Here is a 26549-nt window from a genome sequence, read left to right on the forward strand (position 1 = left end):
TGCTGGCCGGGTAACCGAGCAGTCTGTCTGTCTGCTGGCCGGGTAACCGAGCTGTCTGTCTGTCTGTCTGTCTGCTGGCCGGGTAACCGAGCAGTCTGTCTGTCTGCTGGCCGGGTAACCGAGCTGTCTGTCTGTCTGTCTGCTGGCAGGGTAATGGAGCTGTCTGTCTGTCTGTCTGCTGTGTTCAGGTGGCGTGCCTGGCAGGCGTCTCGTTTTGCATTATTTAAAGCTTGTCTTTTCCTGTTGTTTAGGCTGATGTCACGGCCTGGGCGCAGTCACGCGCAGGGGCATGGGGGGATATGGCATCTCTTGCCCGTCTCTCTCCTCTCTGTACCCACCCGTCTCTCTCCTCTCTGTACCCGCCCGTCTCTCTCCTCTCAGTGCCCGCCCGTCTCTCTCCTCTCTGTACCCGCCCGTCTCTCTCCTCTCTGTACCAGACTGTCTCTCTGTACCCGCCTGTCTCCTCTCTGTACCCGCCCGTCTCTCTCCTCTCTGTACCCACCTGTCTCTCTCCTCTCAGTGCCCGCACGTCTCACTCCTCTCAGTGCCCGCCCGTCTCTCTCCTCTCTGTACCAGACTGTCTCTCTGTACCCGCCTGTCTCCTCTCTGTACCCGCCCGTCTCTCTCCTCTCTGTACCAGACTGTCTCTCTGTACCCGCCTGTCTCTCTCCTCTCTGTACCCGCCCGTCTCTCTTTTCCTACCCATCTCTCTGTACCCACCCGTCTCTCTCTGTGTACTCACCTGTCTCTTTCCTCCCTGTGCCTCTCTCTCCCCCTCCGTGCCTCCCTCTTTCACACTCTCCCCCTTCCCCTGGGACGGAGGGCACAGCTGTTGTGTATGGGAGGCGCTGGATGCGCATGTTTTGTCCTCTGTAGTTAGACTGGAGCCGAGGTCTTTGTGTCAGTGAATAGTTCTCTCCATGGGCCTGCAGGAGACTTTCAAACCGGTAAGAAGCTGCAGCCCCAGCCCTGCCGGCTGCTGAAACCCCAAACCCCACCCCGATCCTGAACCCCAGAGCTTCAGCCCTCCCCGCTCTTTGACCCCAAACCTCCAGCCCTCCTCGCGCCTCCAAACTCCCCATGATCCCCAGTAACACTCTCACTCCCCAGGATGTCTCTGTGCGTCGCCCTCGCTCTGTCCAGAAATGGAGATGTCTCGGAGTACCGTGTGATTTCACCCGTCACACTTATCTCATCTGGTCACGTGTGCTGCGACAGGGGCCGTGACCTCAGCCTGCAGTCACACGTGTCAGGTTGTTACACGTTGGAGGTGACCGGATGGTTAGTTCTGCTGCCGAGTCCGCGTTCACCTGCGGGGCCGGCGTCGTAGTATAATATATATATAAATACCCACTAAACCTGCGCGTCTCTCCCGGACACAGCCTTCGTAGAGAGGGGCTTCACGTGGTCTCTCTGTAGTGCATAGGGTCACTAATCATGAGTGCGCCCCCAGCCCGTTTCTGCGTTTTGGCCGTCTCTCTGTGCAGGACCGTCTGTCCACTCTCTCTCTCTGCGCTGGGCCGTCTCTCTCTCTCTCCGTGCGGGGCCGTCTCTTCCCTCTCACCTCTACTCCCTCTCTCCACGAGGGGCCGTCTCTCCTCCCGCTCTCCGCGCGGGGCCGTCTCTCCTCCCGCTCTCCGCGCGGGGCCGTCTCTCCTCCCGCTCTCCGCGCGGGGCCGTCTCTCCTCCCGCTCTCCGCGCGGGGCCGTCTCTCCTCCCGCTCTCCGCGCGGGGCCGTCTCTCCTCCCGCTCTCCGCGCGGGGCCGTCTCTCCTCCCTCTCTCCGCGCGGGGCCGTCTCTCCTCCCGCTCTCCGCGCGGGGCCGTCTCTCCTCCCTCTCTCCGCGCGGGGCCGTCTCTCCTCCCGCTCTCCGCGCGGGGCCGTCTCTCCTCCCTCTCTCCGCGCGGGGCCGTCTCTCCTCTCTCTGCGCGTGGGGCCGTCTCTCTAATTCTAGGCCCGGACCCTCCCCCGAGATGTGTTTCTAGTAACAATTCCCCAAATTCTCTATCAATAAAGCTCATTGAGATACGGCGTCTGATGGCCCCTCCCCCCGGGCAGTTTCTGCATATATTAAAAATGTTTTCAGGGGGGGTATGTATGAGTGTGGCGTGTCTGATCTCTCTCTCCGTGCGCGTACGTTTACATTCATGTCATTTGGAGCAGTTCAACAATTGAAGAAAAGCTTTATTGGAAAGCATCAGAAACAGGTACTCACAGGGGGAGACGTTCCCAGAGCGTTAAACGTTAGTGCGCGGCCAGGGCTCCCCCGGACCTTCAAATTATATAAATGTCTTCCCTTGAACCCCCAAATTATACACATGGCTCCCCCGAACCCCCAGATTATAGGCATGGCTCCACCCGAACCCCCAGATTACAGGCATGGCTTCACCTGAACCCCCCATATTATAGAAATGTGCCCCTCTGAACCCCCAGATTATAGGCGTGTGTTCCCCTGAACCCCCACATTATAGGAATGGCTCCCCATGGGTCGTGTTGGACCGAGAAATGTAATAGAACTGAAATAGTGAGATCCAAGCGCTCCGTGCCGGAGAAAGATCTGGAAGGCGAGGTGGGGAACGGACGGACGGGGGGGGGGTGTCGGCAGCTTCTCCCGCGTGCGCTCCGCAGATAACATTATGGACGCCTGCACCACGGAGAGGACAATAAAGGAGAGCGGCCCCGGGAACATGCACAACGGCCCCCAATGGGAGAGTTAGCGAGAGCAGCGAGGACGGGGGCATTTATTTATAGACAGCGGGCAAAGAAAAGAGCGGCTGAGAGGGGACAACGGAACTAAAACATGGATGTGGGGGGCCCGCTGTCCTTGGACCTGAGGAGGGTAACGAAGCAGACGTGGGTGAGAGCCGAGTGCGGCCACTCAATGAGTCTTAGAGGGACCCCCACAGCATCAGAGGGACCCCCTCTTTTTACCGCTGACAGGTGATTTGCTCCAGTTTGATGGGGCTAATAAAGAAACTAGTGAGGACCCCCCTGTGGCTTGCTGGGGAGGGGGGAGCGGCCGAGCGCAGAGAACGTAATGAGGGCCATAAATAAGAGGAGCAGGAGGGAGGGAGTCGGGGAGGTGCGGGAAACGCCGCGGCCAGACTAATAAATACCGCTTTATGGTTTCTGTAGGACGAGCTGTAATGTGATCACGAGCCGCATACAGCGAGCGTCACGCGTGTTCTTACCCCGCTTACTTCACTCGCATGACGGGCATTGATTTCGTGACGCAGGACATAACGGTCGCTTTCCTCTGTTTCCGCGCAGGTTCTGTCTTTGGGGGCCGACGTCCTCCCGGAGTACAAACTGCAGGCCCCTCGAATCCACAAATGGACCATCCTCCACTACAGTCCGTTCAAGGCCGTTTGGGACTGGCTCATCCTGCTGCTGGTCATCTACACGGCCATCTTTACCCCCTACTCTGCCGCCTTCCTTCTCAACGACCAGGAGGAGCAAGAGAAGGAGAACTGCGGCTACTCCTGCAACCCGCTGAGCGTGGTGGACCTGATCGTGGACATCATGTTCATCATTGACATCCTCATCAACTTCCGGACCACCTACGTCAACTCCAACGAGGAGGTCGTAAGCCATCCGGGGAAGATCGCTATCCACTACTTCAAAGGCTGGTTCCTTATTGACATGGTGGCCGCCATACCCTTTGACCTCCTGATATTCGGCTCGGGCTCCGAGGAGGTAAGGAACGCGCGGCTTTATCTGAAGCTTTGCCATTGGCTGCTCTGTTTCCACGCTTCACCCGCTCTCTGTCTTCAAGCTCCGTAAATACATCCAAAAATATTGCGAATTAGTTGGAATTACCCCTGCTCGGGTATTACAGGTACATGGGAGGGGCCCCTGCTCGGGTATTACAGGTACAGGGGAGGGGTTGTAATAGTGACATCTATCGTGGCAGCTGCAGTTTAATGTTAGAGGAATGGGGGAGAGCGCGGCTGCTGTAGTTTAATGTTAGAAGAATGGGGGAGAGCGCGGCGGCTGTAGTTTAATGTTAGAAGAATGGGGAGAGCGCGGCGGCTGTGGTTTAATGTTAGAGGAATGGGGGAGAGCGTGGCAGCTGCAGTTTAATGTTAGGGGAATGGGGGAGAGCGCGGCGGCTGTGGTTTAATGTTGATAAATGTAAAATAATGCACTTGGGATGTATAAATCGCCGGGCAGAATATAGCAGCGGGGGCTAATCTGTCGGTGGTAAGAGAGGAGAGGGGTCCGATTAGTGGCAGGAAGATGGAAGAGGTTCTGCTTCTTTAAAGATCTTTGGTCAGACCTCACCTAGAGTAGTGGGTACAGTGCTGGACATACCGCTTACAGAAGGATATTGACATAAACAGGGAATGGTTTGCAGGATAAAGTTCTTTCTGTTTTTATTCTTTGTTCCTCATCGTGTTCCATCTCATGTACTAACGTTTGTGATTAGCCCTGCCCGTGAGAGGTGCCGGGATACTAATGTGTACCAGCCCTGCTGGTGAGAGGTGCCGGGATATTGGTGTTGCTCACCTCAGATGTGGCCCCCGGTTACCTTTTGGGTCCGGTCGAGCTCTGTGGCCTCCAGAAGAGGCCGTGACTTCCAGGTAGCCCCGGTCTTCATACTCCGCCGATTGGCCAGATTTTGCCGCATTCTCATGGCGGTAGCCAATCCGGCACGATGTAGCCCGATGTGCGCTCCAAGTTCTGTGGCCCTTGGGCTGTGGCGGGTGAGCGAGTGTGAGGAGTCACGGTAGGCGAGTGGAGGTTGAGGATGGATCACGTTTCTGCAAGGAAAGGGTTAAATACACAAAATTCTTACCCGCTCTTCCCCCGAGGCTGGTATCTGCAGTGGTGACCGGGGTCATTTGGGGTAAATCTGGGCTATTGAGGGAAGCCCCGCCCCCCGCTGCGCGGCTGCCTGTCCTGCGCGGGAGGATCCCTCAGGCGACGGCTCTGCTTTCACGCTGCGGCCTCCACGCGCTTTCTTCTGCTTGCATGTCGCTCGTGAGAAAACACGGTAAGTCGGTAACCCACGGCAACCCACAGGAACCCACTGCAGCCCACAGGAACCCACTGCAGCATCACCCCCACTCATCATGAACACGGACCGGGAGAGCACCCGACCCCTGCGGAGCCGCAGGCCAGCCAATCCGAGGGAGGCACTGGCATGAGGGCTGTGCCCAGATTATAAGGTGGGGTCGGCCCTGATGGCTGGGAGTAGTGAGGAGGAGAGTGAGGGGTGACAGGGCAGCATGGCCAGTTTGGGGAGGAATAAGGAGTCAGCCGCCTGTCTGCTCAGTGTGTGAATAAAATGTTTTTCTTTTAAGATACTGAAGAGAAGCAAAGAAGGAACCAATAAGGAGGTACGGTATTGCGGGGGTGGGGCCAGAGGCGGGGCATGGGGTGCTACACAGTGCAATTAGGCAACTGCGGCCTCTGGCAGGAGAACTTCAACTCATGTGGCCCGAAACACGTGGCGTGAAAATGTGAACATTAACTATACATTGTACAGGGCCTCCATTAACTATACATTGTACAGGGCCCGCATTAACTGTACATTGTACAGGGCCCGCATTAACTATACATTGTACAGGGCCCGGATTAACTGTACATTGTACAGGGGCTGGTTTGCTGGAATCATTATACATTATACATTATTCAGGGCCGGTTCAGCCCCTCATTATATGTTTTTTCAATGAGTTACATTTGTCCGGTTGCCTTTTTTGTGTTTATATAACGCTAGCGGTTAGGAAGGGTTTGGCATAAAGGACTATATTGGGGGCCCGGTGCTCTGTCTCTCTTATTGCCCCTTCCCCTCCTACTCATGGGGGTTAAATGATATAGATGGGGATCCCAGCATCTACCTGCCCCGGCTCCCGAGGTCCTCTGCTGGAAATGTAATGTAGATAAATGTAAAGTTATGCACTTCGAGGTAGGGAACGCACAAGCAGCCTACACCCTAAACGGTAGTGAATTAGGGGTCACGACAAATGAGAAGGATTTGGGAATTGTTATAGACAACAAACTAGGCAACAATGTGCGACGTCCGTCAGCAGCCGCTAAGGCCAGTAAGGTATTGTCGTGCATAAAAAGGGGCATCAAGTCGCGGGATGAAGATATAATGTTGCCTCTGTATAAATCAATGGTAAGGCCGCACCTTGAATATGCTGTGCAATTTCGGGCACCTGTTCTAAAGCAGGATATCATAGCACTAGAAAGGGTGCAGAGGCGGCTACAAAATGAATAAAAGGAATGGAGCTCTATAGTTATGAAGAAAGGTTAACTAATTTAAATCTGTTTAGTTTAGAAAAACGTCGCCTCAGAGGGGATATGATATACATTATATAAATATATGCGGGGCCGATATACATTATATAAATATAGGCGGGGCCGATATACATTATATAAATATATGCAGGGCCGATATACATTATATAAATATATGCGGGCCGATATACATTATATAAATATATGCGGGGCCGATATACATTATATAAATATATACGGGGCCGATATACATTATATAAATACATGCGGGGCCGATATACATTATATAAATATACGTGGGGCCGATATACATTATATAAATATATGCGGGGAGGATATACATTATATAAATATATGCGGGGCCGATATACATTATATAAATATATGCGGGGAGGATATACATTATATAAATATATGCGGGGCCGATATACATTATAGAAATATATTCGGGGGGCCGATATACATTATATAAATATATGCGGGGAGGATATACATTATATAAATATACGCAGGGCCGATATACATTATATAAATATATGCGGGGAGGATATACATTATATAAATATATGCAGGGCCGATATACATTATATAAATATATGCGGGGCCGATATACATTATATAAATATATGCGGAGCCGATATACATTATATAAATATATGCGGGGCCGATATACATTATATAAATATATTCGGGGGGCCGATATACATTATAGAAATATGTTCGGGGGGCCGATATACATTATATAAATATATGCAGGGGGCCGATATACATTATATAAATATATTCGGGGGGCCAATATACATTATATAAATATATGCGGGGAGGATATACATTATATAAATATACGCAGGGCCGATATACATTATATAAATATATTCGGGGGGCCGATATACATTATATAAATATATTCGGGGGGCCGATATACATTATATAAATATATTCGGGGGGCCGATATACATTATATAAATATATGCGGGGAGGATATACATTATATAAATATACGCAGGGCCGATATACATTATATAAATATATGCGGGGAGGATATACATTATATAAATATATTCGGGGGGCCGATATACATTATATAAATATATGCGGGGCCGATATACATTATATAAATATACGTTGGGCCGATATACATTATATAAATATAAGCGGGGCCGATATACATTATATAAATATACGTGGGCCGATATACATTATATAAATATAGGCGGGGCCGATATACATTATATAAATATATGCGGGGGGCCGATATACATTATATAAATATATTCGGGGGGCCGATATACATTATATAAATATATGCGGGGCCGATATACATTATATAAATATATTCGGGGGGCCGATATACATTATATAAATATATGCGGGGCCGATATACATTATATAAATATATGCGGGGCCGATATACATTATATAAATATATGCGGGGCCGATATACATTATATAAATATATGCGGGGCCGATATACATTATATAAATATACGTGGGCCGATATACATTATATAAATATAGGCGGGGCCGATATACATTATATAAATATACGTGGGGCCGATATACATTATATAAATATATGCGGGGAGGATATACATTATATAAATATACGCGGGGCCGATATACATTATATAAATATCTGTGGGACCGATATACATTATATAAATATACTTGGGGCCGATATACATTATATAAATATACGTAGGGCCGATATACCGTATTTGCTCGATTATAAGACGAGGTTTTTTTCAGAGCAAATGCTCTGAAAAATACCCCTCGTCTTCTAATCGGGGTCGTCTTCTAATCAGACCTCAAATTAGGAGACTAAGATCCAGATCCCCCGCACCGCTGCAGGGGACCTGGATCCTCCTGTCTCACCCCCCCCCCCCATCATACACTTACCGGTGCTTCCTGCTGTATTGCCGGGGCAGCGGGTTGACGTCTACGCGATCCGCGTAGACAACGTCCGCTGCAGCCGGAAGGAGGTGTGGCTAGCAGCGGGGGTTGTCTGCGTCCGTCGCGTAGACCTTCCCCGACTGTCAGAGATCTCTGATCTCTGACAGCCGGGGAAAGTATACGCGACGGACGCATACAAACCCCCGCCGCCAACTCCACCTCCTTCCGGCTGCAGCAGAAGGCGACGTCAACCCGCTGCCCCGGCTGGAAGCACCGGTAAGAGAGGGGAGGGAGGAGAGGGGAGGGGAGAGAGGAGAGGAGAGGGGAGGGGAGGGGGGGGAGAGAGTGTGTGTGTGTGTGTTAGTTAAATGGGGGCATAGGGCATTTCTGGAGTGGCGTTAAGGGGGCATTTAATAGAGCACTCTGCCTCCTGAAATGCCTTATACCTCCCTATATGCCACTCTGCCCCATAATATGCCTTTTAACCCCCTAAATGCCAGAGTGGCATATAGTGGTATAAGGCATTTCTGGAGGCAGAGTGCTCTATACAATGCCTTTTAACTCCCTTAATGCCACTCTGCCTCCTGAAATGCCTTATACCTCCCTATATGCCACTCTGCCCCATAATATGCATTTTAACCCCCTAAATGCCAGAATGGGATATAGGGGTATAAGGCATTTCTGGAGGCAGAGTGGCATATAGGGGGTCAAAAGGCATACCATGGGGCACAGTGGCATATAGAGGGTTAAAAGGCATATCATGGGCCGCAGTGCCATATTGGTGTGGCAAGCCTGGGGGCAGATGTGCGTAACTGGGGGACAGGCTGGAAAATACAAGAAATAAAAACAAAAAAAATATTTTTCTCAATCATAGCTTTTATTAAAAAAAATAGTTTACATGAATTAACATTTACTGGTAAAACTTTTTTCCTTTAGGGTCGTCTTATATTCAGGCTTTTTCTTTTTTCCTAAGTTAATATTCAGATTTTGGGGGGTCGTCTTATAATCAGGGTCGTCTTATAATCGAGCAAATACGGTACATTATATAAATATATGCGGGGAGGATATACATTATATAAATATAGGCGGGGCCGATATACATTATATAAATATACGTGGGCCGATATACATTATATAAATATACGTGGGGCCGATATACATTATATAAATATACGCGGGGCCGATATACATTATATAAATATACGTGGGGCCGATATACATTATATAAATATACGCGGGGCCAATGTACATCATATAAATATACGCGGGGCCGATATACATTATATAAATATATACGGGGCCGATATACATTATATAAATATATTCGGGGGGGCCGATATACATTATATAAATATATTCGGCGCTGATATACATTATATAAATATATTCGGGGGGCGATATACATTATATAAATATATTCGGGGGGCCGATATACATTATATAAATATATTCGGGGGGCCGATATACATTATATAAATATATGCGGGGCCGATATACATTATATAAATATATTCGGGGGGCCGATATACATTATATAAATATACGCGGGGCCGATATACATTATATAAATATATGCAGGGCCGATATACATTATATAAATATATTCGGGGGGCCGATATACATTATATAAATATATGCGGGGCCGATATACATTATATAAATATACGTTGGGCCGATATACATTATATAAATATACGCGGGGCCGATATACATTATATAAATATATGCGGGGAGGATATACATTATATAAATATATGCGGGGAGGATACACATTATATAAATATAGGCGGGGCCGATATACATTATATAAATATACGTGGGGCCGATATACATTATATAAATATATGCGGGGAGGATATACATTATATAAATATAGGCGGGGCCGATATACATTATATAAATATACACGGGGCCGATATACATTATGTAAATATACGCGGGGCCGATATACATTATATAAATATACGCGGGACCGTTATACATTATATAAATATATACGGGGCTGATATACATTATATAAATATATGCGGGGCCGATATACATTATATAAATATATGCGGAAGGCCGATATACATTATATAAATATACGTTGGGCCGATATACATTATATAAATATATGCGGGGCCGATATACATTATATAAATATAGGCGGGGCCGATATACATTATATAAATATATGCGGGGAGGATATTCATTATATAAATATAGGCGGGGCCGATATACATTATATAAATAAATGCGGGGAGGATATTCATTATATAAATATAGGCGGGGCCGATATACATTATATAAATATAGGCGGGGCCGATATACATTATATAAATATATGCGGGGCCGATATACATTATGTAAATATACGCGGGGCCGATATACATTATGTAAATATCTGCGTGACCAATATACATTATATAAATATACGTGGGGCCGATATACATTATATAAATATATGCGGGGCCGATATACATTATATAAATATATGCGCGGCCGATATACATTATGTAAATATACGCGGGGCCGATATACATTATGTAAATATCTGCGTGACCAATATACATTATATAAATATACGTGGGGTCGATATACATTATATAAATATATGCGGGGCCGATATACATTATATAAATATACATGGGGCCGATATACATTATATAAATATATACGGGGCCGATATACATTATATAAATATATGCAGGGCCGATATACATTATATAAATATACGCGGGGCCGATATACATTATGTAAATATATGCAGGGCCGATATACATTATATAGATATATGCGGGGCCTATATACATTATATAAATATATACGGGGCCGATATACATTATATAAATATATACGGGGCCGATATACATTATATAAATATATGCGGGGCCCATATACATTATATAAATATATTCGGGGGGCCGATATACATTATATAAATATATGCAGGGCCGATATACATTATATAGATATATGCGGGGCCGATATACATTATATAAATATATGCAGGGTCGATATACATTATATAAATATACGCGGGGCCAATATACATTATATAGATATATGCGGGGCCGATATACATTATATAAATATATGCAGGGCCGATATACATTATATAAATATATGCAGGGTCGATATACATTATATAAATATATGCGGGGCCGATATACATTATATAAATATATGCGGGGCCGATATACATTATATAAATATACGCGGGGCCGATATACATTATGTAAATATCTGCGGGGCCGATATATATTATATAAATATATACAGGGCCTATATACATTATATAAATATATATGGGGCCGATATACATTATATAAATATATGCGGGGCCGATATACATTATATAAATATATTCGGGGGGCCGATATACATTATATAAATATACATGGGGCCGATATACATTATATAAATATATACGGGGCCGATATACATTATATAAATATATGCAGGGCCGATATACATTATATAGATATATGCGGGGCCGATATACATTATATAAATATATGCAGGGTCGATATACATTATATAAATATACGCGGGGCCAATATACATTATATAAATATATGCAGGGCCGATATACATTATATAGATATATGCGGGGTCGATATACATTATATAAATATATGCGGGGCCCATATACATTATATAAATATATTCGGGGGGCCGATATACATTATATAAATATACACGGGACCGATATACATTATATAAATATATGCAGGGTCGATATACATTATATAAATATATGCGGGGCCCATATACATTATATAAATATTCGGGGGGCCGATATACATTATATAAATAAATGCGGGGCCGATATACATTATATAAATATATTCGAGGGGCCGATATACATTATATAAATAAATGCGGGGCCGATATACATTATATAAATATATGCAGGGCCGATATACATTATATAAATATATGCGGGGCCGATATACATTATATAAATATATTCGGGGCCGATATACATTATATAAGTATATTCGGGGGGCCGATATACATTATATAAATAGACGCGGGGCCGATATGCATTATATAAATATATTCGGTGGGCCGATATACATTATATAAATATATTCGGGGGGCCGATATACATTATATAAATATATTCGGGGGGCCGATATACATTATATAAATATATTCGGGGGGCCGATATACATTATATAAATATACGCGGGGCTGATATACATTATATAAATATATTCGGGGCCGATATACATTATATAAATATACGCGGGGCTGATATACCGTATTTTTCGCTCTATAAGACGCACCTGCTGATAAGACGCACCTAGATTTTAGAGGAGAAAAAAAAGGAAAAAATATTTTGAGCTAAAAAATGGGCTAAAATATTTATTACAATAACTGAATAAGCTATGAACACAGTAAGACACACACAGTAAGACACACACAGACACAGTAAGACACACACAGACACAGTGAGACACACACACACACAGTAAGACACACACACACAGTAAGACACACACACACAGTAAGACACACACACACACAAACACAGTAAGACACACACAGTAAGACCTCCCTCCCTAACCCCCCTTCTCAGTATCTCCCCTCTAACCCCCCCTTCTCAGGATCTCCCCCCCCCCCGCCCCGGTCACTTACCTTAAACTCCTGTGTTGGAAGCGTGAGGCGTTTGTCTCGGGTGCCGGCGCTTCACTGCTGAGCGCCGGCGTCTGACGTCATATGCCGGCGCCCAGCGTAAAGCGCCGGCATCCGAGACAAACGCTTCCAACACAGGAGTTGAAGCGCTGAGGCAGGCGGCGGTGGCGGCCGCCGCCAGCAAAGGATTCCTGTATATCTGTCAGGCAGGGGGGCCCGAGAGTTGCCGAGCGGTTGTCTTCAGCAACCGCTCGGCACCCCTTGGGCCCCCCTGACTGGCAGAAATCCAGGACTCCTCTGCTGGCGGCCGCCGCCGCCTGCCTCAGTTGCGACCCCGGATTTATCGGCGTATAACACGCAGGTAGGGTTTAAGCTCCGGATTTTAGTTTAAAAAGTGCGTGTTATACGCCGATAAATACGGTATATCGTTGCCCCTCCCTCCCTGCCTGCCTGCCTGCCTGCCTGCCTGCCTGCATCTTCGCTCCATAAGACGCGGCTGATTTTTCATCCTACTTTGGGAGGAAAAAAACTGCGTCTTATGGAGCGAAAAATACGGTACATTATATAAATATACGTGGGGCCGATATACATTATATAAATATACGCGGGGCCGATATACATTATGTAAATATACGCGGGGCCGATATACATTATATAAATATATGCGGGGCCAATATACATTATATAAATATACGCGGGGCCGATATACATTATGTAAATATACGCGGGGCCGATATACATTATATAAATATATGCGGGGCCGATATACATTATATAAATATACGTGGGGCCGATATACATTATATAAATATACGCGGGGCCGATATACATTATGTAAATATACGCGGGGCCGATATACATTATATAAATATACGCGGGACCGATATACATTATATAAATATATACGGGGCCGATATACATTATATAAATATACGCGGGACCGATATACATTGTATAAATATACGCGGGACCGATATACATTATATAAATATACGCGGGACCGATATACATTATATAAATATATACGGGGCTGATATACATTATATAAATATACGAGGGACCGATATACATTATATAAATATATGCGGGGAGGATATACATTATATAAATATACGCGGGGCTGATATACATTATATAAATATAGGCGGGGCCGATATACATTATATAAATATATGCGGGGCCGATATACATTATGTAAATATACGCGGGGCCGATATACATTATGTAAATATCTGCGGGGCCGATATATATTATATAAATATATACAGGGCCTATATACATTATATAAATATATACGGGGCCGATATACATTATATAAATATATATGGGGTCGATATACATTATATAAATATATGCGGGGCCGATATACATTATATAAATATATTCGGGGGGCCGATATACATTATATAAATATATTCGGGGGGCCGATATACATTATATAAATATATGCGGGGCCGACATACATTATATAAATATATGCAGGGCCGATATACATTATATAAATATATGCAGGGCCGATATACATTATATAAATATATGCGGGGTCGATATACATTATATAAATATATTCGGCGCCGATATACATTATATAAATATGTTTGGGGGGCCGATATACATTATATAAATATACGCGGGGCCGATATACATTATATAAATATATTCGGGGGGCCGATATACATTATATAAATATACGCGGGACCGATATACATTATATAAATAGATCTGGGGCCGATATACATTATATAAATATATGCGGGGCCAATATACATTATATAAATATATGCGGGGCCGATATACATTATATAAATAGATTCGGGGGGCCGATATACATTATATAAATAAATGCGGGGCCGATATACATTATATAAATATATGCGGGGCCGATATACATTATATAAATATATGCGGGGCCGATATACATTATATAAATATATTCGGGGCCGATATACATTATATAAATATATTCGGCGCCGATTTACATTATATAAGTATATTCGGGGGGCCGATATACATTATATAAATAGACGCGTGGCCGATATACATTATATAAATATACGCTGCGCCGATATGCATTATATAAATATATTCGGTGGGCCGATATACATTATATAAATATATGCGGGGGGCCGATATACATTATATAAATATATTCGGGGGGCCGATATACATTATATAAATATATTCGGGGGGCCGATATACATTATATAAATATATGCGGGGGCCGATATACATTATATAAATATATTCGGGGGGCCGATATACATTATATAAATATACGCGGGGCTGATATACATTATATAAATATATTCGGGGCCGATATACATTATATAAATATACGCGGGGCTGATATACATTATATAAATATATGCGGAGAGGATATACATTATATAAATATAGGCGGGGCCGATATACATTATATAAATATACGTGGGGCTGATATACATTATATAAATATATGCGGGCCGATATACATTATATAAATATACGCGGGACCGATATACATTATATAAATATACGCGGGACCGATATACATTATATAAATTTATACGGGGCTGATATACATTATATAAATATACGAGGGACCGATATACATTATATAAATATATGCGGGGAGGATATACATTATATAAATATAGGCGGGGCCGATATACATTATATAAATATACGTGGGGCCGATATACATTATGTAAATATACGCGGGGCCGATATACATTATGTAAATATCTGCTTGGCCGATATACATTATGTAAATATCTGCGGGGCCGATATATATTATATAAATATATACGGGGCCTATATACATTATATAAATATATACGGGGCCGATATACATTATATAAATATATATGGGGCCGATATACATTATATAAATATATGCGGGGCCGATATACATTATATAACTATATTCGGGGGGCCGATATACATTATATAAATATATGCGGGGCCGACATACATTATATAAATATATGCAGGGCCGATATACATTATATAAATATATGCAGGGCCGATATACATTATATAAATATATGCGGGGTCGATATACATTATATAAATATATTCGGCAACCGATATACATTATATAAATATGTTTGGGCGGCCGATATACATTATATAAATATACGCGGGGCCGATATACATTATATAAATATATTCGGGGGGCCGATATACATTATATAAATATACGCGGGACCGATATACATTCTATAAATAGATCCGGGGCCGATATACATTATATAAATATATGCGGGGCCGATATACATTATATAAATATATGCGGGGCCAATATACATTATATAAATATATACGGGGGGCTGATATACATTATATAAATATATGCGGGGCCGATATACATTATATAAATAGATTCGGGGCCGATATACATTATATTAATATATCTGGGGGGGCCAATATACATTATATAAATATATGCGGGGCCAATATACATTATATAAATATATACGGGGGGCTGATATACATTATATAAATATATGCGGGGCCGATATACGTTATATAAATATATTCGGGGCCGATATACATCATATAAATATATGCGGGGCCGATATACATTATATATATATATGCGGGGCCGATATACATTATATAAATATATGCGGGGCCGATATACATTATATAAATATATTCGGGGCCGATATACATCATATAAATATATGCGGGGCCGATATACATTATATAAATATATGCGGGGGGCTGATATACATCATATAAATATATGTGGGGCCGATATACATTATATAAATATATGCGGGGCCGATATACATTATATAAATATATTTGGGGGGCCGATACAAAGCATTGTGTGGAAATCTGTTCATAAACAGGACTATGCACAGGACGCGGGTCGCGCGGTTACACCGGTGTCCAGGCAACCGGTGTGGTGTCTCCATTGGAGAGAGAGAGAGGACGGCACTATCCTGGCCAGTACCATGTCCGCCTCTAGTGTCCGTTTTTGGTATTGCACGCGCTCCTGGTTTCCGGCTACTGGATTCCCCTACTCCCTCCAGACCTCGTGCGCACAAACACTCACAAACGTGTGCACACACATATACTCAGTCATGCGCGCGCATAAAGTCTCACACGGGCGTGCGCGCAAACACTCACACACGCGTGCGCACACATATACTCACACATGCTCATACGCCCATGCACACGCACGCTTATGCCTCACACACACGTTTAGTGTGTCGTATAACTCTGAATATGTATCATAAATGGAGATAATTTCGGGGGTTTGCGGCTGTTCCTTTGTGTGTTCGCAGCGGTCGGAGGGGTAGAGGGAGTCTCCTCGGCCGCCCGGTCGCTATAAATCCTATCGCTAGGCCTCGGCTCGATAAGCTGCGGAATTAGACTCGGTTCTTCTAGATGTTGTGAGACTTCCGGCCTATAGAAGTATTTTTCACAGCACTGATTGCAGCTCTACCTGTCGGCTGAGAGTGATGAAACGACCGAAAGGGTCAGCTTTGCCATGGAGGGAAACTTTGCTGCCTGGAAGGGGCTGATAAGTGAAATGGAGGGCAACAACGACCCGAGGCTGGTCCTGGCCGGTCATACCGCGCGGGGACGTCCGAGGAGGACTGGAGACCGTTGAGGTCTGGAGGAGGCTGAGGCCAGGAATGGTGGACAAGCCGGAGAAACGTTATATATGATTTTTTTACGGGATGTGGGGCGAGAGGGATTAGTCTCAAGGTGCTGGGGCATCCCGGGGCCACTCAGGCATCTTCATCCAAACCGTCTCCATGTTACGTTATAATCTGGAAACGAAATGTTTGGTCATTTGGGGTCCCCGAGTCGCTGCACTTAGTCGACGTGCACACCGAGTGCGAGGGATTGATCCGAGATTTCGATTGGAATTTTAATGAGGAAGGACACCGAACGAAACAAACGAACGCAAAGAAAGCCGTGAATATTTGAAGGTTGTTGTTGGTTTGCGTGTTGAAGCTTTAGCGTGTAATGTGTGTGAGGCGTGTAATGAGAGGGACCCCCTGCGTAACGATGAAGCCCTTAGGAATGATGATGAACCGTTTGGGTTCTCGTGCGCGATCTCACGGGATAGAGGATCGGTGACATGAATGGTGTCGATAGATGGAGGTTTCGTCACGCGTGATATTTCAGTAATCATCCTTTACATACGTGTATATTTGCACTGATTTCCTCTCTCTCTCTCCTTTTCCTTTCTCTTTTACTACCCTTACTGACACTGCGCTTTCTGCTCGCAGACGACCACCCTAATTGGTCTCCTGAAAACCGCCCGTCTCCTGCGATTGGTTCGAGTGGCGCGCAAGCTGGACCGGTACTCCGAGTACGGGGCGGCCGTCCTCTTTCTCCTCATGTGCACGTTTGCCCTCATCGCCCACTGGTTGGCCTGTATCTGGTACGCAATCGGCAACATGGAGCATTACGACCAGGATTACCGGCCCATCGGGTGGCTTTATTCCCTGGGGACCCAAATCATGAAACCGTACAATAACAGCGACGTGAAGTCCGGACCCACCATCAATGACAAGTATGTCACTGCCCTTTATTTCACCTTCAGCAGCTTGACCAGCGTGGGCTTTGGAAATGTGTCCCCCAACACAAACTCTGAAAAGATCTTCTCCATCTGTGTCATGCTTATTGGATGTGAGTAAACAAACATGGAGGATGCTGATCAGCTGCCCGTTCCTTGTGCTCTTCGCCCCCCCCCCCCCGTGTCTATAACAATTCCCGCAGCGCACCCCCTGCTTCCCACCCCACCTGCTCACGGATAACCTCGCGCACCGCCACTGTTACCAGGTCCACTCCGAGGGTCCGCACGCCCTGCTCCCCGCACGCACTCGTTTAAGGAAGGTTTATGTGATTCTCTTCTGCCCTCCCGCTGCTTCGGTGGGAAAGCCGGGGTATTAACTCCTTCCTGCTCTCTGTCTGCAGCTCTCATGTACGCCAGTATTTTTGGGAACGTGTCGGCCATCATCCAGCGGCTGTACTCCGGCACCGCTCGGTACCACACTCAGATGCTGCGAGTGCGAGAGTTCATCCGCTTTCACCAGATTCCCAACCCTCTGCGCCAGCGCCTGGAGGAGTATTTCCAACACGCGTGGTCGTACACCAACGGCATCGACATGAACGCGGTGAGCCCACCATGTCGTTCCCCCTCTCCAGCACTCCACCCTATTCTCTAGTGTGCCCTCCGTCACGTGTCTGTCCCTTCCTCCATCATTGTGCCTTCTTCTTACCCCCTTCAATCGCTGTTCCTGCTTCCATTCCTATTTCTGCGCCTCTTCCTCCATCGCTGTCCTCCGTCTCTTGTTCCCCTCCATCTCTCCCACTCCACCATCTTGCTTCCCTGGCCCCCCGTCTTTCCATTGTTTCGCCCCCCCCTCGGTCACGCTTTGTCTGCGCCGCGTGTAATACGTTTCTCTTTCCCGTAGGTTTTGAAGGGATTCCCTGAGTGCCTCCAGGCCGATATCTGTCTGCACCTGAACCGGAGCCTCCTGCAGAACTGTAAACCCTTTAAGGGGGCTACAAAGGGCTGCCTGCGGGCCCTGGCCATGAAATTCAAGACCACGCACGCCCCCCCTGGCGACACGCTGGTCCACGCTGGGGATGTCCTGACGGCTCTCTACTTCCTGTCTCGCGGCTCCATCGAGATCCTGCGCGGGGACGTGGTGGTGGCGATATTAGGTAAGGATGAATTGCTTGTTGTATTCTCCCCCTCTCCTGCGCTAAATACCCCCAGGACAATTGCTGCCACCCCTCGGAGGTCTGACGGGGAGTGAGGCAGATTCTTTTGACTCCCTCCATTACGATCCCTTGGATTTCTCGTGGTTGAGCCGGCCGTTGGCCCCGGTGTGTCTGATTGCATGGAAATGATCCTAAATCCAGGGCACCTCCATTGCGCATGTGCCGCGTGTGACTACCCGGCGGAGGAGGCTTCGTCATCCTCAATGGCCTCCAGAAACCTCTGTCTCACCTCCCTCCGTCTCGCACGCAGAGCACCAGCCCTCTCGTGAGTTTTGTCGCCATTGTTTTTCCCGCAGGCAAGAACGACATTTTCGGGGAGCCGCTGAATCTTTACGCTCGGCCGGGGAAGTCCAACGCAGACGTGCGCGCTCTCACCTACTGCGACCTGCACAAGATTCACCGGGAGGACCTGCTGGAGGTGCTGGACATGTACCCCGAGTTCTCCGACTACTTCTGGTCCAGTCTGGAGATCACCTTCAACCTGCGAGATGTGAGTGTTTATTGCGAGACGGACGAGACAGACAGCAGGGGGTTATTACTGCGACAGACGAGACGGCAATGTGTGGCGTCACAGGCAGTGGTGTATTCGCCTCCGGCGCTGCCCAACGTCTCACCCGACTCTCGGGGAAAATCCATCTCATAGACAGATGTTCACCTGGGAGTTTATCTGGGAATCTCGCCGTTTTTTTACCGGAATGTGGTTTCATTTGCCGGGCGGTCCCTGGGATGTCTCTGCGGCTCTGACCGCGGTGACCGTGAGCGCAGGAGACCTCGGTGGTTTCAGCAGAGATGCCGCTGGTTAAAGGACCAAACCTTTGATCTCTTGTTCCATTCGGTGTGTAGCTCAGCGCGGGGGCAGCCGGGTTCTAACCTTCAATACGTGATGGGCCTGGGCTGTCTCCGGCTTTCTGGGGGCAGAAATGCGTGGGGTAACAGCTGATCCCGACGGGTTAGGTCTCAGATATTGGGATATTAAGTCGGGTGAGATACTGCCCCCCGACTCCGTAAGGGTTCTGGGCACGCAGCGCGGGGCACTGATGGGCGGGTGGTTGGGGGTGAATGGCGGGTGATAAAGTTACTCCATTAATACGGGTTCTTTCAGACCAACATGATTCCCGGCTCTCCCAGCAGCGAAGATTCAGGCAGCGGGTTTAACCGGCTGAGAAGACGAAAGCTCTCCTTCCGCAGGCGCACGGAGAAAGGTGCGAGTTTCACCTCCGCGGGGTAACCGGTGACCCGAGGGAGCTCAATGAGTGTGCGCTCCTACCGGTCACAAAATATAAATGATCAAATGATTAGTAGTATAAAACTTTAACCTCCCACCCTACTGGGAATGAGATGGGGGCTTATCCCACGCAATCCCTCTACGCATATGGGGGGTATACACAAGAGCACCCCCCGATTAATTTAATTATCCCCCAAACCACCACACACAATAGGCAGGGTGGGTGCCAGCCCCCTTAGGTTGATAGGGGATCATTTTTCTTTAAAAATATATTATTTTTCTTTTGCACTGTATTGCGAGGGGTTAATGTTCTTTGCAAATTTAAGGGGGGCAGTTATTGTTTTACCTGAGGGTCAGTTTCTCACGCCTTGCCCGCTTTCCATCTGGGGCAGATGCAGATGCGGATAATGCCGGAGAGCTGAGGAAAGGTCAGCGGCCGGGGCGTCTGGGGCGGAATAACATGACACCAGAGAATAAGGGTCTCAACTGGGAAGAGCAGCCGAGCAGTGGTCTGTCCAGCCCCTCCTCCAGCGACGACGAGCAGCAGCCCCCGGGCTCTGGCACCATTGAGTTGTCACCAACACGAGCCACATGTAGCAACACCAACTTCACCGCACCTGCTGGCGGCGAGACGGAGGCCGATCAGAGCGCAGGGGACGTTTGCAATCATTTGTCAGGTTTGTGGGGCAATATGTCAGGAAGCCCGGGGTGACACCAGGTGTTGGGGGGGCAAAAAGATCACAGCATGGGGACGCGGATAATCAGAACACAAGGGGGAGGCAGATTTTTATTTAAGTGCTCCTTACTCTGTCATTCTCCGTTCTTCCTTCAGGGGCTTTTTCAGGGGTCTCAAACATCTTTAGCTTTTGGGGGGACAGAGGAGGCCGCGAGTACCAGGAATTGCCCCGATGCACCATCCCGGCCCACACCTCACTCAGCGCCCCTGTGCCTTCTATGAGCCGGAGGCAGAAATGTGAACTCGGGAGCAGGCTGGACCTCCTGCAGAAACAGCTCAACAGGTGAGGAGGGGTGCAGCGCTACGGAATATGGTGGCGCTATATAAAACAATATTGAGGGGCGTGTGCCCGTAGGTCTGGGGTTAATTTACTGAACCTCGCTCAGTCTCGCTTTCACTGCGTTCCCGGCAGGCTGGAGAGTCGCATGGTGACGGACATCGCCACAATCATGCAGCTGCTGCAGAAACAGACTGTCCTGACCCCCCCGGCGTACAGCGTGGTCTCCTCTCCTCCTCAGATCCACGGATTCCCCCCACATGGAGAGCAGATGCCTCCCCCGGGGCTTCCCCTACAGTCTCCCACACTGGCGTCCATTTCTCAGGTATGGGAAACTTTTAACCCCCGCAGGGAGCAGCTCAGGTAATCGCGCGGGGGGCAACCAGCTCAGGTAGGGGCGGGGGGAGCCGCTCAGGTAGTCGTGTGTGTGTGGGGTTTCAGCTCAGGTAGTCACATGGGGGGGGCGAAGCAGCAAAAAATGGGTTAATTCCGGGGTGCACAGGCTTGGAACGATATATTTATTAGATTGTTATATTATTGTTATTATTAACTATATATTAGCCAATCAGCATCCCCCAATATGTAAGAAATATGTATTGCGCAATGTATATATTTCCCTCGCTCTTTTGGGAAGAGGTGGTGACCGGAGGGGCCGGATGGGGCCGATCTGCCGGCAGGTTCCGGGTCTCCCGGAGCCTCTACGGTCTTGGTCACCGTCCGGTATTGAGCCGCCTCCATCATACTCTGTATATACAGTATATGTGATTGTATACGTTCCGTGTCTTCCCCCATATGAAGATACGCGTCGGCCAATCAATACACAATATCAATAAAACTATTTCCTATTGGTAGGTCTGTGAATACCGGAACGTGGACGGACCGCGGTACAAGATGGCCGAAATGCCTTTGGTACCACAGACTGTGGGCACTGAGCCCAACGACGGCCCCAGGCGCCTCTCGCTCCCCGGCCACCTGGAAGACCCTCTGGATCTGAGGACCCCACAGAGACATTCGTCTGACCCGGGCAGTTAGGGGGTGGGATGTGGCGGCCACTGTCAGACTCTGGGTACAAGCCACGTCCCGAAGGGGCAAACAGGGTCAGGCTAGGAAACTTCTGTAGCACAGACACCCCGGAGCATAAAACGGGCGAGCTGAGGGGTGTCAGGAGGTGGGACTCTCGCGTGTGACGGGAACATGCCACAGAGCAAAGACCCCGGGAACACTAAGAACAGCCTCGAGAGACCACGCGAGAGCCACAACTGCCCCCACATACTGACACTAAACCCAACAGCGGGACTATGGGCTGCAGGCCCGGGGCGGGTGAAGCAGTTACTGGAATATTAGGAAGCGGACAGGCTTAGCGTGTACTTGACGTGTGGCACAGTTTGTCACCCATGGAAGTTTATCTCCAAATCTTGTATTATAATCTATGACGCAATCTGCGTCCCAGCGTGATACTCGCTACCACTAGTGGCATCGGGTGCTATTGGCAGAGCGGCCGGTGTTTGCCCGAAAGGCTCACACTCTAAGGAGGGGGGGCAGGGGGAACCTCAGAGCAGACAAAGCGATTAGATGATAAGCTGAAGGTCACGCAGTGGGTTTCCCTTATTTGGGGTTAAATAACAATATTTGGCGATTTATTACAGGAAGCGATGGGTGGAAACGCCCCCCGCGGTCAGTTACACGCATGTGATACACGCTTAGCGTTTGGTTGTAATCACGCGTGGCGATTCCTTTAAACCCGCGGACGGTAAAACCGGCCAAATAACCCAAATCATGGAATGCGTCACCCCCCCTTCTTCCAGCTCGTCCTCACCGCTGCATGAAGCCCACGCGTGTCCACGTCGGGCCGGCTCCTTCCCGTGCCTCCTGCCCCAGGGTCAGAGGGAACAGGGGCAGGAACATGATGTTGTCTCAGTCACCAGCGGGGCATCCATTATCTTCTTCCAGAACCCAAGAGGGGAGTCAGGGGCAAAACTGCCACGGATCTCGGATCTTCGCGTTGGCAGCCATTTTGTCTGTATAAGCCCCGCCCCTCTCCGTTCTCCTGGGGGCTTCGCGTCCAGGACTCGGGGGGGGGGGTCTTGGCGCTCTCGCCAGTGACACCAAACTTGGCCACGCAGGAGACGTCATTTCAGTCCTCGCTCTCCGTCTGTCTCGCCAAGTGAATTTCTCCCCCCTCCCCCCACCGGGGCACGACCTGCTCAGTACGCCGCCTGGCGCTGTCTCCCGGGGTTACCCTCCCACCCGTCGCGTCTCGTCAATGCAGATTTTTTTAGCTATTAGTTAGTTTTTGTCATTTTCTGTGAATGTTCTCGGACACGTATTGTGTATCTGAAGAGGTTTAACCCTTTCCTGCCTCCCGCCGGATGCTACCTCTTCCCGCCTTGCCGTCACTCATCTCACTCTGACGTTCTGTAGATTTTTGATCGAAGTCTCTCCCCTGGCATGAAAGGCATAAATCTGCTGCCCCGCCGACAATCCGCAGCCGTTTCCGTGACAATCAGGCGGAAACACGAATTTTGGGCATTTCTTTAACCCCCCAAACCCATTGAAAGGCGAAGCTCGGCCGACTCGGCGCCCGTGGCTGCCATATGCCTGCGCAGCTCCTCCCGAATCCTCCTCCTCACAGTGTCCATTGCGTAGACGTAGTATGCGCGGGGAACTGCCCACCTTCCGAGGTTTCATATAAGGTTCTTACCCAAGAAATCTCCTGCCCTGGGGTAACCGGCATAGACCGGGAAACGTCTTCCGCAGTAAATAGTCCGTGGCTTGTAGTGTTTGTGTGAAGTTATTAGACTGTTCCGGAACTTGGAACGTAGCATTTCATTGGTAGCGGTTTGCCTGCATTGCTCGGTAGTTGCCGCCGGCGGCTAGAATCCCCGGGAACGTGAGCTTTAGTGAGACCTGCCGGTGACGGCGCTGACCGGTGCCTCCTGCCCCGAGTATTTCTGCCGCCGGGGCACTGCGGGGCTCCAGGTTCGCAGCCGCTGAAAGTTTGTTCATTTCACTTCATATCAATGCAATAAGAAACTGCCCCCCCCGGAATTCAGCCCAAAGAACCCGCGGGGTAATTAGAAGCCTCAGGAAAGCAGTCGGGGGCTCTTCGGAGGGAATAAAAGTGACTGGTTTGGGGTGATCTTGGTTTTGTCCTCCATATTCAGGGGGTTCCTCGGCTAAACGTCGTACCCTCCATAACTACCATGACTACCATACCTACCCTGACTACCATAACTACTATACCTACCATGACTACCATAACTACCCTGACTACCATAACTACCATGACTACCCTGACTACCATACATATCATAACTACCATACCTACCCTGACTACCATACGCACCATACCTACCATGACTACTATACCTACCATGACTACCCTGACTACCATAACTACCATACGCACCATACCTACCATGACTACCATACCTACCCTGACTACCATAACTACCATACCTACTATACCTACCATGACTACCATACCTACCCTGACTACCATACATATCATAACTACCATACCTACCCTGACTACCATAACTACCATACCTACTATACCTACCATGACTACCATACCTACCATAACTACCATACCTACTATACCTACCATGACTACCATACCTACCATGACTACCATACCTACCCTGACTACCATAACTACCATACGCACCATACCTACCATGACTACCATACCTACCCTGGCTACCATAACTACCATAACTACTATACCTACCATGACTACCATAACTACCATACCTACTATACCTACCATGACTACCATACCTACCCTGACTACCATACCTACCCTACCTACCATACTTACCATACCTACCATGACTACCATACATACCCTGACTACCATAACTACCATACTTACTATAACTACCATACCCACCATAACTGCCATGAGGCTTGAGGGGCTGATTCCCGGGATTAGAATCTGGATGCAGGTGTTTGGGGTGCGGGGCACTCGGTTTCTGTTGGTGAAACTGCCCTAAATTTCAGACGAAACCATTAAATCCTCCTAAAGCCCTGATAGTAAAAGCTTCTCCTGAATAGGAAGATGGCGGCCGGCCGGTTGGGGACCCCGTCTGACGTGGGGCTGCGAGGAGAACCGGATCCTCTCCTTAATCTTCCATATAGATGAAATATTGTGAGAAAGCCGCGGCCACGCGTGGGGCCGTCCACCTCTGTAGCAATGAAGTCGCCGCCTCCGTCCTTCCGTCCAGCAGCCCTCGATGTCGCCTGGAAAGCTGCCGGTCTCTGCGGTCCTTCGAGCCGAGGAACTCCGTACAGCGAAGCCATCGGAGGGCAGTTTCTCTGTTAATTGTGGTCTTTTGTGTAACGAGGAGAATGTAAATATCGCTGCCGCCGGTTGTCTGGGGCGACAACGTTTCTTACTATGCACAGATCTTCCTCAGCATGTGTCCGAATGTAGAGGTTTTGTAGGAATAATATGTAAAAAATACCTTATTTAAATGAATGAAAATGCAAATAATAAACCAAATATTACAGCCGGCAGCGAGTCGTGTCCACTTCCTACAAAAAGATTTCGGGTAAAAAACATGCATTTCCCGTTAAAACCTGTATGAAGGTAGTATGTACTGTGCTCTAACACCCCACCGCCGATACTATCACCTAGAACAACCGTTGGCATTGTGATTCATGTGTTTTCAGGGAATGCCTGCAGGAAAAGCAGGAAATCTGACATTAAAAGCCCCCTGGATCAGAAAGTTCATCCCCCGACGGGGATCTCGCCTGATACCTGCAGACCACGCAGAGTGTATGGTGTCAGAGCGTGTTTACTTG

The 26549-nt window shown here is 47.6% G+C and overlaps 1 protein-coding gene across 1 annotated transcript in view; it reads left to right on the plus strand.

Moving 5' to 3' along the window:
* Positions 1 to 25656, plus strand: part of LOC149274295 (voltage-gated inwardly rectifying potassium channel KCNH2-like) — a 77016-nt gene extending 51360 nt beyond the window's left edge. Inside the window, exons 6-16 of the mRNA XM_089505658.1 lie at positions 3270 to 3695; positions 17999 to 18401; positions 18690 to 18889; positions 19190 to 19442; positions 19799 to 19992; positions 20605 to 20704; positions 21120 to 21404; positions 21560 to 21746; positions 21876 to 22065; positions 22593 to 22767; positions 24905 to 25656. Of these exons, the coding sequence (XP_089361784.1) occupies positions 3270 to 3695; positions 17999 to 18401; positions 18690 to 18889; positions 19190 to 19442; positions 19799 to 19992; positions 20605 to 20704; positions 21120 to 21404; positions 21560 to 21746; positions 21876 to 22065; positions 22593 to 22767; positions 24905 to 25656 (3165 nt within the window). The remainder of the gene's footprint in view (positions 1 to 3269; positions 3696 to 17998; positions 18402 to 18689; positions 18890 to 19189; positions 19443 to 19798; positions 19993 to 20604; positions 20705 to 21119; positions 21405 to 21559; positions 21747 to 21875; positions 22066 to 22592; positions 22768 to 24904) is intronic.
* The last annotated feature ends 893 nt before the right edge of the window (positions 25657 to 26549 follow it).

Source organism: Sceloporus occidentalis, unplaced genomic scaffold, assembly GCF_023333645.1.
Source record: "Sceloporus occidentalis isolate IW3139 unplaced genomic scaffold, rSceOcc1.0.p SCAF_337, whole genome shotgun sequence".
NCBI classification, from domain to species: Eukaryota; Metazoa; Chordata; class Lepidosauria; order Squamata; family Phrynosomatidae; genus Sceloporus; species Sceloporus occidentalis.